Source organism: Cyrtonyx montezumae, unplaced genomic scaffold (genome assembly GCF_038088225.1).
Source record: "Cyrtonyx montezumae isolate F1298 unplaced genomic scaffold, pur_monq_1.0 scaffold_11, whole genome shotgun sequence".
Taxonomy (NCBI): domain Eukaryota; kingdom Metazoa; phylum Chordata; class Aves; order Galliformes; family Odontophoridae; genus Cyrtonyx; species Cyrtonyx montezumae.
The window spans coordinates 13,408,508-13,421,023 of record NW_027071837.1 but is presented as its reverse complement, the minus strand read 5'-3'; the positions used below and the strand labels follow the sequence as shown (position 1 = coordinate 13,421,023).

Here is a 12,516-nt window from a genome sequence, read left to right as displayed (position 1 = left end):
CAGGTTTCATTTAATATCTTTGTAATTTATTTTATATATATTAAACAGTACTGTTTAAAACATGCATGGTTAATTTCTTTCTAGGGACCACCGGGGCTTCCAGGATTTCCAGGAACACCGGGACTTCCTGTGAGTAGGAATGGGCTGTATAGATCTGAAACTGGTCCATTTTGTCTTTCTGTCCCCGAAGACCATCCTGTGAGCTAACTGTTCTATCCTGTTTTCCTATTCAAAGGGTTTACCAGGACAAGATGGGCCACCAGGACCTCAGGGCATCCCGGGCTGCAATGGAACGAAGGTGGAATTCCTTTAAAATTCCCAACACTCCAACAATAATGTGATAAAGGGCTCTTGTTCTTCTGATCATATCCAATGAGTTAAATTTATCATGAGCCGTGATACAGTTACTGAGTTGTGCATGTAATTCTGGAGTGATTCGCACACTTGCATCTGAGAGAAGAGGTTGTGACCTGATATCTGAAGCATCAACTGTTCATCACAACATTAGTACTCTAATGCAGCCAACATAGTTAACTTCTTGGTTACTGTCTGCCAATATTTAATTTTATGGTCAACCACAGAGGAATAGATTCATAGATTCATAGATACATTAGGTTGGAAAGGACCTACAAGATCATCTAGTCCAACCATCCTCCTATCACTATCCCTACCCACTGAACTACTAAATCAAATCCCTCAGCACCTCATCTAAACGCTTCTTGAACAGCGCTAGGGATGGTGCCTCACCCACCTCCCTAGGCAGGCCATCCCAGTGCCTGACCACTCTTTCAGAGAAAAAAATTTTCCTCAAATCTCATCTAAATCTTCCTCGGCACAACTTGTGGCCATAGAATGTTTCATTGTTAGAATAATATGCTATGATCTTTGCAGAAGACTCTTGCTACCACAGAAAATGTACTACTAAACAGTGGGATATTTTAATTTTTACTTTTTAATAATAATACCTTGAAATACTGACCTAGTATTCTTGTTGCAAGGAACTGATTTTATTCAAATATGTTGCTTAGATTCACTTCATGATAGTTCTTTTTGAGAAGCTGATCTTCTATAGCACTGTGTGCTTTTTCCCTCACTGTGTTATAGTATCTTACCTGGAGCTATGAAATACCTGAATTTGGAAACCTGTTTCTGTTACTTGTGTGATTTTTGCATACAGTTTAACCTACAGCATTATTGCAATTGCTAGCTAACAATGAAACTTTGCTTTTCAGTAACCATTTATCTGTTTTTGTTATATTTCACGTTGGGTTTTGGCTAATTGTCATCTTCATCTCTAAGGGAGAACGTGGATTCCCAGGCAGTCCGGGTTTTCCAGGTTTACAAGGGCCCCCTGTAAGTGAAAGTTTTTTCTGCTGTTTCATCTCTTTTTTTTGTTTTTCTTTTCTTTTTTTTTTCTTTTTTCTTTTTTAATTCTCTCTTTAATGTTTGCCTCATGCTGTAGATCTGGTCAGTGGTTTGCAAGTAACATGCCAAGAATTTATTTCTATTGATCTTACTTTCTTCTTTTGTTTCTTTTAAACAAAGGGACCCCCTGGACTGCCAGGTATGAAGGTAAGTGTTCTTTACTCTTACACCTAAGTACTAACCAGGCATGAGTGTGCAGTGTGATCTGGCAAAAGTAAGCTGCTTGCTTTCATCACAAGACCGTATACATCCATTGGAATCTAGAGTGAAGTTCTGCAAAAAAACTTATTGCTTCTAAGTCATTCCAGTGCAGCTAACTAGAAATTCTGCACTAGCTTGACTGCAAACTGTTTTCTGAAACTCATTCCCTTGGGAATGTGAGGAACGGCATCTGTGTTGAGAGGCATCAAGTTAACAAAAGGTCTACAGACCTCTGAATGCTCCAGTAGTCTGTGTGAGTGCTCAGAAGTGCAACTAGAGATTGAGCAATAGAAATACTCCAGTAAAGGGAATAGTGCATTTTATATTCCTTTTGGAAATGTGCTTTCTACTGTTTAGATTACTTATGTAAAGGACTTTTTTTCCAAGTGTAAAGATTCTTGTAATCTGATTTTGGACCTTTGAGGATTCCTTTTTAAGTTTGGTCGGGGAGGGGGTGGGTTTATGTTGTTTTTATTTGTTTGCTTGGGTAGGGGTTTTTTTGCCTATTTGAGCATGAGTCAAAACATTAGTTTTGGTTCACATTTATTTAAAAGGAAGCTTGACCCCCACGGAGTTATTTCTTTAAACTCCTGAGAGGACAGCATAACACATTGGCACTGGGAAATGGTGACCATTACACTAAACTGTTGTTCTCAGCCCCTTTCAACCCAGTCATTATGCGGATATTACAGTGCTAGCTGATCACAACATTTACGTGGAAAACAAAGATGCTAGTAGAAATCGGTAATAAATACTCTGCTTTAGCTCATGAAGTGTGACTATAACAGTAGCATACACAGCATTAGTCTCATGAAGTGGGACACTGGAAAAAGCTGAAAGCCTTTTCTTGTGTTGTGTCATCAACAATTTCAGTATGTAGAGCTAGAATATCTCTTTTGTGAAGCATTTCTATTTCAGACCTCAGTGTTCTTTTGGAATTCAGATCAGTACTGATAGATTTGTACACACAAGCAGATGACAGTTGCTAGTTTAGCCATTTAAAGAATTCCCCGAATATGCAGTGATGTGTCTCATTAAAAGAGTTATTTCTTGGAGAATCTAGTGCTTAAATTTTAAGCTGGAGTGTAATGTAACTCTGATTCTCTCTTAGTTTTAAGAGCCATTGTTTGCATCCTTTGGAGTCAGAATGGTGATAAAGATCTGTTGAATATGCTAATAATTAAAAGCCAGCTGGCTTTCTTATAGGGTGAAGCAGGAGAAATAATTACATCCTTGCTACCTGGACAGAAGGGTGACCAAGGATTTCCAGGTCTTCCAGGGATACCTGTAAGTTGAATAAAGTACTGTTAGACTATGTTCTACCAAAGAAATAAAAGGAAGAGTATTTAAATTACAGCACAGTTGGAACATTTGGTGTTGGGGAATCCCGATGTATATGTGGAAGAGTAAGGCTTATATTTACTGTACCCTTAGTTTATACTGTGAGGAAGGTTTCAGAATTGCTTCCACATTGCTCTAAATAGGTGGCCCACAAAGGACAAAGAAGTCTCCTACTCGGGAAAGCAGTGTCCAGCAGACAATAGTACCCACAGTTATTGACTCACTTCACTATTTCCCCTTCCTCTTGCTACTTCCCAGATATTCTCTGTTTTAATTCTGGAGCTCCCTTTCCTTCCTCACTCTGAGGTAAAGTGAGTAACAGTCTACACTTCTGGGCTGTACCCACTGTTTTCACTATGGGGAAAGGAGGGGTAATGTCTCAGCTCTTCTCCTCTTGTTGAACCTCCTGAGCAGTGTTTGTGTTCTTCCAGCAGTCTTTTGTGAAAATAGCTAGTGACTCTAGGCCCTGTGCTTCCCCTCTGAACCATTCATTGCTTTAGTGGAAGAACAAGGGGAGCAGAAAATGAGTCAGTCGGTCTGTGCTGGACAGAAGCCAGAAACTGCCATTTCCTGGTACAGGGAGGCAAACCTCAGGCTATTCTGACCAGACTGAGCCTGTTAGCATTTCTGTTCCTCTGATCTGTGCTTTCCTATTGTCTGTTTCTGGCTGGGAGGAATCACAAATACAAAGTGTTGTTCTCTCTCAGTGCCTTCAAGAGAAAGAAAGAACAAAAGTAGTTCAAAACAAACAAAAAAGCATTCCTTTATCCAAGCTAAAGAGATGTATTGATGTAGGGAGCAGAACAGTCTTGGCACAGCATATACTCTTTTAGGCCTTTCATCAAGAACAAATTGGTGGGTTATGGTCAGCTCCTTGGATTTGACATCTGTAGGATGTCAGCTGTGTGTTCAGTGTTTGTTTTTTAACCTTGAAGATCTCGCACTTGTCCCACTGTTTTTCTGTTTCTGAAAAGAGACTCTGTGATAGCTTCCTCTGCTTTTTCAACAGGGTCCACCTGGTTCCATAGGAATACCAGGTCCAGTTGGTCCTCCAGGGCCCCCAGGTTTGACAGTAAGTTTCTTAGCATGTTACCAGTAAAATGTTGAAGAAGGCAGTTGCTTCTTTGTTTCCATGTCCTCAGAGGCAAGTTGGCAAACTGCAGAGGTTTCTTTAGATATAACTTGATATGAAGACAGTAGCAACCACACACTCGGTTGACCCTAGAGCTGCTTTAAGTGTGATGCCTTTGAAGCATTCAGCGTGTTCACAGACCTCTTTTTACTTTAAATCTCAGTCTTTGTGTAGATTGCATTGGCATGAAATCTAAGAGATTTAGCTTATTTAGACTGTATTTTTAAGCCTTTAATTAACATCTCACTTAAAGGAAGAGCTCATTTCTTATGTATCTATGATGTTTAGTACTAAACAATTCCTCTTTTTCTCAAGAGGACATGTGAAATGCTTGGAAGAGTGACTTTTGTTTTCATTTTTCAATAGGGACCTCCTGGTCCACCAGGACTGCCAGGACCTAAGGTATTTGCTGTCTCTCACTGATGATGGTGGTTGGAGTTGTTTTGATTTTCTTTCTGTTCATTTATGAATTCTAAGGGCTGACAAGATTTCCTTCTTGCAGGGTAATATGGGCTTGAATTTCCAAGGACCTAAAGGTGAAAAAGTGAGTAGGTGATGATGATGATGATATTTTTGCTTTTTACTTTCAAAATATCTATCCTTGCCATTTTTTGGTATTACTACCTGTATCAAACTCCATCTTCTTGCACATTAGGGTGAACAAGGTCTTCAAGGACCTCCAGGGCCGCCAGGACAAATTGGAGAACAGAAGAGACCAAATGACATCGAGTTTCAGAAAGGAGATCAGGTAAATGGGAAATTATATCTGTCTATGACCAGGCTGAAGCCTCTGTTGGTTTGGCTCATGTTCTAATGACCTTACAGAGCTTCATTTTTCCTAAAGCACAGAATGTTTTGGGCTTGAGTAGTTCTCCTTTAATAGAAGGCATGCTAGTCACATTAGCTCAGTTACTTCTCTTAATGAAGTAGCTATCCTACAGAAGAAACTATCTCAGATGAAGATTATAGTAATGGTAAAAGCAGTTAAATTGTTCTCATTCCTTGGAACACCCAGACTGAGATTTTCAAAGCTGTAGGGATTGTGATTCCCATTAATTAACCAGTTTTGTCATCCATTGTGAAGAAATCTTTCAAAAGTTCTAGCTCAAATTATTTTTCTCTTTTTTTTTTATTTATTCGTGCCCCAAGATCTTTCATCCTTGTGGTCTCAATAAGTGTTTTCCCTATTTCTGAACTCAAAAGTAATATCAAGCCATATTGTGGCAGTAAGCTCAAATGGTTGGTTTGATTTATACAGGTCTTTTCCCATTGCAAATGCCAAAAAGCCATTGTGTGAGTTGTCATTTTTGAGGTTACATTTTTTTCCTTTCTTCTTCACTGGGAATCATTTCATAGAGCTGTCTGCTTGATTCTGAGTTCAAGTTACAGACAGTCTGAGCACCACCAGTGTGGTTATGAGCGCCTGAATTTCATTTTTTCTTTGCAATTTCTGTGGTATGCTCAGATAACACCCTAAGTAGTAGAAGGACAAAGGCAGATATTTTGTTTTGAAAATGTCACTGTGGTGGTTGAGCTACTATATAATTTTAAACTATTAATTTCTTCCACTTATATTTGTATGAATTTCTTGCTTTCCATCTTTTCATCTTGAGCAGTGTGTCAGAAGAAAGTCTTGGTAGGAAGCAGTATTTTGTGTTGTCAGTGCAGGACATTTCTACTGCCCTACATCTTGATTAAAATCATTTGTTACCCATCCTTTACAGAGAACATTGTGCACCACCAAGAGTTGTCCACTGATGCACATTTTCAATGTGCAGTCATCTTAAAAAGGTTTTAGTCTCCGATTTTGTCTTTTTTTGTTTGTTTGATTTTTTGTTTTTACTACATTTTAGTTGAAACCAATATTCAGCTGATGTTATTAGAGTCAGAGCAATTTGCTTCTGTCATCAGGGGTATCTGAAGGACTAATTCTGCTGAAGTGCAGGTGTATAAATGTACAAAATCAAAGCATTTTAATGCTCTTGCCTCTGACCAACTCTAACAGTGATTTTGAGGTTTGAAGATTTGTTTGTTTCGACAGAAGTTACTTGATAGTACAAAATCAGTAAAAAAAAAATCAACATTTTTTTGTAGAGTGTACACAAGATTCTGATGCGTATTGCCACGGTGATCTCTGATGACAGTCAAGTGTAAAGATGGGCTTTTTAAAAGTCTGGGAGCCCAAAAAGGGGAGAACAACAACAAAACACACAGAAAGCTTTTGTAGATTCAATAGTCTGTAATGTTTTGCTTAGGTTAATGTTACAAAAGTGAAACACAACGAAGTAGAAACCCTGAGTTTTTCACATTGTGATCTGTGATGAATTACAGTATTGATCCTAGGGCCTCACAACTTCAGCAATTACAAACAGCAGTGACTGTTAGTCCTGTAATTTCAGCAGGATTTTGCATTTGTTTCCTGTCTATCTTTCTGTGTGTCTGTTTTTTTATTATTGTATAGCAGCTGTAGACTACCAAAACAACTGCTGCAGTATACACAGGAGGCAGTTGTGTCCTAGTGTAGTGAGTCATCTAAATAAACAGGATAAGCAATTAATAAAATTTACAGTTTTACTTGAATACAAATAAAGAATTTATGTGGCCCTTTACTGGTAAGAGTACTTGGGAAATCTAAATGATAGTAAAAAAAGGATTCTGTTATAAATTGTGTGTGTGTGTATTCACATGTATGTATATGTGTGTGTATATATATAGAATGGAGACACTATGAAGTAATGGAGGCTTTAATCCTCTTTTCCTTTTTCCCATGTTTGACAGGGTATTCCAGGTGATCCAGGCCCACCAGGACTTCCTGGGCCACAAGGCCCTCCTGTGAGTAGACACATTCTATCTCTTTTTTGTTGCATCTCTTCAAGAAGTGTAAATTAATTCTACTCAGACTTATGGGCTCAATTTAAGATTATGTTTGTATGTTCAGGGTCTTCCCGGTGGTGTAAAAGGTGAAAAAGGTGAGCAAGGAGAGCCAGGCAAAAGAGTAAGTAGTCTGTTTAACCAAACATTTATTTTTCCAATCAATGTAATCGTTGAGAATAAAGCAAATGTTGAAATCAGGTGAGGCCTTCAGCCTCTGGGTAAGAAACTTTTTTTTTCTTGTAATCTGGTAAACAAGTTTGTTATACATGTGGTTCACAGCAGTGCTTCTAGCTATGGATCTCTCAAGGCCTTTTTATAGAATTATGTACACAAAGATCTTAGTTGTAGGTACAGGAAAACCTGATTTTAATGATGTTATCTGGTTACACATGGAAGACTTCTTAAAAGCTTTTATACTACTTGGCTAAAGCAATGGTTTTCTGTTTCCTTTTAGAGAATGTCTTTATTCAGTTAGTTATTTGCTAAGATTTTCACACAGCATGAGGTTGCTGTATTTTTAAGATGGTCTGTGTAAGCTCATTCTCAGTGTATTTGTGAGGTAACTCACAAAAAAAAGTCTCTGAACAATGCATTAGGACAAAAAGTCTATTTGTCATATCTCAAGTGACCACTTCTGTTTATGTACTAACTGGAAGGGGGACAAGTCAGGCTAGCTGCATTTGGGGACAGCATGAATCACTTTGTTCCTGTCTAGACTCAGTCCATTCTGCAATTTTAATTTACTTTAATATCACAGCTCAGAAAAGCTGAAGATGATCATAGAGGTGTTATGAAGAAGGATGAAAAGAACATGAGTTGGACTAGCAAAGAAAAGACAAGCTGCTACAAGCTCAAAGCATTCTGTATTTTCATTTTCATAGTTACTGAACCTATACTTACATCAGCATAACGGCCCCTTTGAAAACTAGGACACAAATCTTACCCTGGTTAATCAGACAATATATAAACATTCCTTAGAAACAAGCTGGTAATAGGTTTTCCAGTTTCCATGGGGAATAAAGACTGTGGAAGATAAATCTTTGGCATTGTAGATAAAATTCTTCTTAGTTGCTGAGATTTATAGGCAGGCTTTGATATTTGCCTTCTCATATGCACATGAGAAATTAGGCAGATTTACAAAGCCAAAACTCTTGTTATATTTTGAATTGTATTTTCCAAGTTGCTTTTCTCTGCAAAAGTAATTGGTAACCACAGAAATTTGTGAAGATCTGAAAGGATAGAAATCCTGAAGGGATATAGCAGATACCTTCTGCTAAAAACTTATTTACCAGCATTTTGGTCTTATTACTTTGAATGAATGTTGCATATTCAACATGCAGTTTTGTTGTTAAGTGACTTTAGAATTGGATTTTAGCATTCATATTATTCTATATGACAGAAATCCATTTAAATTTATTCAATTTTGAGAATCGAAATCACTAATATTCAGGACTCTACAGATCATACTATATTCTGGTGCACTGTATCTGACTGGTCTTATCATCAACTTCTCACTGATTAAGACTTGATCGTGCACTATGGTGAAATTTAATCAGTGTAGTTACATTCCACCTGGTGACTCTCATTCTGTATTTCTAATAACATTTATGTTTGTCTCACCCAGTGAATGGTTTGGAATAAAATGGAGCTTGCACTACTTCCACTGTAGCAATAGCATGTCTGTTTAGCAAGAACATGTGCTTTTTGGAAGTCACTACTCTGAGCAGAATTTGATTTATTTTGATAGTGTTCTTCAGAAAATTCCATTTGGCTTTAGGGAGAGTTAATATTTAAACACAAAATGTTTGGTTTAATTTGACCAGCTGCAGTATACTAATTACCTAATTAAATGTAGTATTCTAATGTCTAGTGAGTTAGGTTCTGTTTTCCAAGCAAAGAGTTTCACTAGTGGCAAAGGGGATTATTAAATGCAAAGAATTGGTAATAGTTGAATATTGTTGTATTCTGTATTTGCTCACTATTTCTTTGGGACTTGTCATGTTTTTGTGCTCTTGTTTTCAAAAATGAGAACCCTAAGTTAAGATAACTTTGTTGATTATGCTTGTTTAATATCTTTGAGCTATATGTCACAAAGAGTGCTTTCTGGAGTGTTTGGTTTTTTGAAAAATGGGTAGTCAGTAAATAATTTCCACAACATTTCACCACCGAAGCATTTTATTTCAATGCATGTTTATGTTTTTGAAGGGAAAGCCAGGCAAAGATGGAGAACCTGGTCAGCCTGGCAGGGATGTGAGTACCTGATGCATTTTTAATCTCACCAGACCCCTTTAGTTTTTCTTTTGATATGGAGAAGATCTGAGTGATTATTTTTCTCCTTTCTTGAAGGGTTTACCTGGTGGGCCTGGTGTAAATGGTGTTCCAGGAAGAGATGGTGAAAAGGTATGACGAGTTGTTTGTCATCAATACTATAATTGCTTGCAAACCTCCCATCACTGAGCTCAGTTCTGACTGAGCAGTAATTGCGTTGCCTTTGCTGTTAAAGTGTTGAGGAACATTTGCAATAATTATCTTGCATAATAATACGCTGTTTGAAAATGCTTTTTGTTGGTAGGGTGAAAAAGGTGACATTGGTCCTCCTGGTCCTCCTGGAAGTGTAAGTCGGTGATCCTTTTTTTCTGCATTTGGTTGGCAGTGTTGTCTCATCGTAGTTCTGATGTGATAGTGAGCTTGCATGTCCAGGTATAAACAAAAACTGACTGAACCAGCAAAGATTTTGTATGCTTGCTAATAGAAACAATTATTTCTCTCTTTCTAAATTTATAATTTCTTTCTAATTATATCCCTCTTTCTAAATAGATTCTGTGCATGAGGATTTCCTAGCTTATGAAAACAAGGCTAGGCTATAACTTCAAAACAGCAGAAACATAGGGAGCTTCACTGAAGCCTGTTCTAGCTATGTTCTTCTGGCAGTAAATGAGAGAACGTTTTACTGAAATTTTACTACGTAATTCAGTGATGCAGGACATGTGCCATATCACTGGAATAAAGTTCAAAGGACGCTGATCTTTTCTTCTCTTACATCTCTTTATCTTTTCAATGACTCTTTTTTTGCCTTTGTAACTGATGTTCTGTTTCACATAAGCTTGAAATGTTTACAGGTCATTTCAAGACCAGGTATTGATGCAACAGTGGGACCAAAAGGTAGCAAAGGGTTGCCAGGGCTCCCAGGAGCCAAAGGGGAGCGTGGATTCGCTGGTAGGCCAGGCCCACCTGGCTTGCCAGGTTCTCCAGGTAGGACTGCAAGCATAAAAACAAGTTGTATATTCAAATGTATGAGTGGATGTTTAATGTTGTGGTCTTTTTGCTCTCATTTTGTCAGATAGACTGAGCAGAAAGTGAAAGCAAAACTATTTAGAGCTACCTTTAAATGTCCTTAGATTGTAGGGATAATACAAGGAATTTTCTGAACGTTCATAATCTGCTGTGGTAATTGTGGGTAACAAAAAATGCTAATCATCAATGCTGTCAAACAGATACTAGCTTAACGGTCTTGGAGTTAATTTATCTCATATCACTTATCTATAACATTCGTTATCCGTTGTATTATACAGAGAAAGTATTGTGTATTGGAAGTGTGGTGCCCGGCCTTCTAATCTAGTCTTTGTTACAGATTGACCAGTCCTAAAGGAAGAGGTGATCTGAGCCTGCTACAGTGGGAATGCATAGTGACACCTGTATTAATCTTATATACGCACACAAATTGTCTGTAGTGCTGCAGCATGTAAATGTTCTTTTTTCCATTAGTCCTACTTCCACATGTCCTGGTTTTGTTTTTTTTCCTCATAAAAGATTTGCACAGTTATTGAATCTGTGGTCAGTTCTTCAAAGATCTCTTAAGAATGCAGTGTATCAAACAGTGCATATCAACATACAGACTTCTATCTGATAAAAAAAAATTGTTACCATGTTCTTGTACTTGCATGGAAGGGTATAGCCTTACCTGTAGCTTGTTATTCATCTCATGCCATTGTCATCTTTACAAAAAGGGTAGTTTAAACATTTTATTAGTTCAAACCTTTGAGCTCTAAGGAAACTGTTTTTCACATCTTAGGGATCACTACTGTTGGACCTCCTGGCCCACCTGGCTTACCTGGTGAAAGAGGGCAGAAGGGAGATCCAGGTTTACCTGGTGTTTCCATTCCTGGACAACCAGGACTTGATGGACCACGGGGACCTCCAGGGCCTCCAGGTCCTCCAGGACCACCTGCACCATCTGTTCCTCCTGGTAAGTGGTTACCATATAGGAAGCAAGGAGACTGAACAGTTTTGACTTTCAGTCAGTTTGTTGTTTATTTTTGTTGTTGTTAACTTTTTCTCCAAAGGTATAATTTACCAGCAGCTTTCAAGCTACCAAGCAGATTCCAAGCTATACGTATGCATCTTCCCAAGTCACTCACATTGCACATCAGGACAATTGTAGGAGAGTTCTAACTGATGTAATCTAGAGGATTACAGAATTTGGGAATATAGTAGTGTGAGTTGCAGTCTGGCTTTATCATGTCTCTTCCTACCTCAAGTGAGCCCTGCCTTGACTAATTAATCAGTGAGATTCAGCTAGAGTGGAGGAGGAGAACTCTTATCAGACTTGAAGAACCTTTGTGCTCACTTACACAGTAATGACAGTCCTCTAGAGCAGGACGGATTCGGCCCAGCAATATAAAATCAAATATTTTTTATCCCAACTGTTGTTAAATTCTTTTTAATCCAACTGATTAAAATTCCATTAAAATTTCTACATAAAGCAGAAGATAACTGCTATAACGCTTTCTCGAGTGAATTTAACTTTCATGATATTGTCTAATAAATGCTTGGAGGGGTTATGATAATAGGAGTCAAATTTTCAGTGTAATTTGATAAACTAGTGGACAATTGGGATGAAAGCTTCTGTCTCACTTTTGGGAAAAGAGAACTGGGGAATGGGAGTTGAGAACTGGATAGTTATGATGGAGGGAGCCTAACATGATTCAAAGAGAAATCCAGTATCTACATGGCATTGGCATCTTGAGTCTCCTGACTCAAACTGATTACATTTCGTACACATTTCTACGATCTAAAGCTAAATGGAGTGTAGAGATGGACATGTACAGGTTGTGGGAGAGAGGTTTTGAAGGAAAGCTGATGGCTGTTGTGTAATGTCAACAGATTGTTTTCTTTTGAGTTTAGGTTATGTTAATGAGTTGTAGCAGTGCTGTGTCTGAGTTTTTACAGTGTTTGATCTGACTGTGTGTGTATATTATATATTAGAATATACTTACAAATACGAGGTATTATTATCATTTTTTTTTAAGTCGAATACCTGTATTCTAGTATAATTTGATGATGAAATCTCTCCTGTGTTTTAGGTGAAGGATTATGTGAACGGGGCCCACCAGGTCCTCCAGGGATTCCAGGACAACAAGGCTTTGCAGGAGAGAGAGGCCAAAAAGGTACAGTGTCATGGCTATATTTTGCTTTTGTTTTTCTTTTTGTTAAAGCTTGTTAAACAATATAAAGCCTGCATTAAAGAATGGTAAACAGTGGGG

At 38.0% G+C, this 12,516-nt stretch overlaps 1 protein-coding gene across 1 annotated transcript in view; it reads left to right on the top strand.

Annotated features, from left to right (window-relative positions):
* Window positions 1–12,516, top strand: part of COL4A5 (collagen type IV alpha 5 chain) — a 77,094-nt gene that overhangs the window by 32,041 nt on the left and 32,537 nt on the right. Inside the window, exons 5-21 of the mRNA XM_065729625.1 lie at window positions 85–129; window positions 236–298; window positions 1,300–1,353; window positions 1,546–1,572; window positions 2,833–2,913; window positions 3,977–4,039; window positions 4,466–4,501; window positions 4,602–4,643; window positions 4,755–4,847; window positions 6,878–6,931; window positions 7,038–7,094; window positions 9,179–9,223; window positions 9,320–9,373; window positions 9,546–9,587; window positions 10,093–10,225; window positions 11,046–11,219; window positions 12,337–12,420. Of these exons, the coding sequence (XP_065585697.1) occupies window positions 85–129; window positions 236–298; window positions 1,300–1,353; window positions 1,546–1,572; window positions 2,833–2,913; window positions 3,977–4,039; window positions 4,466–4,501; window positions 4,602–4,643; window positions 4,755–4,847; window positions 6,878–6,931; window positions 7,038–7,094; window positions 9,179–9,223; window positions 9,320–9,373; window positions 9,546–9,587; window positions 10,093–10,225; window positions 11,046–11,219; window positions 12,337–12,420 (1,147 nt within the window). The remainder of the gene's footprint in view (window positions 1–84; window positions 130–235; window positions 299–1,299; window positions 1,354–1,545; window positions 1,573–2,832; window positions 2,914–3,976; window positions 4,040–4,465; window positions 4,502–4,601; window positions 4,644–4,754; window positions 4,848–6,877; window positions 6,932–7,037; window positions 7,095–9,178; window positions 9,224–9,319; window positions 9,374–9,545; window positions 9,588–10,092; window positions 10,226–11,045; window positions 11,220–12,336; window positions 12,421–12,516) is intronic.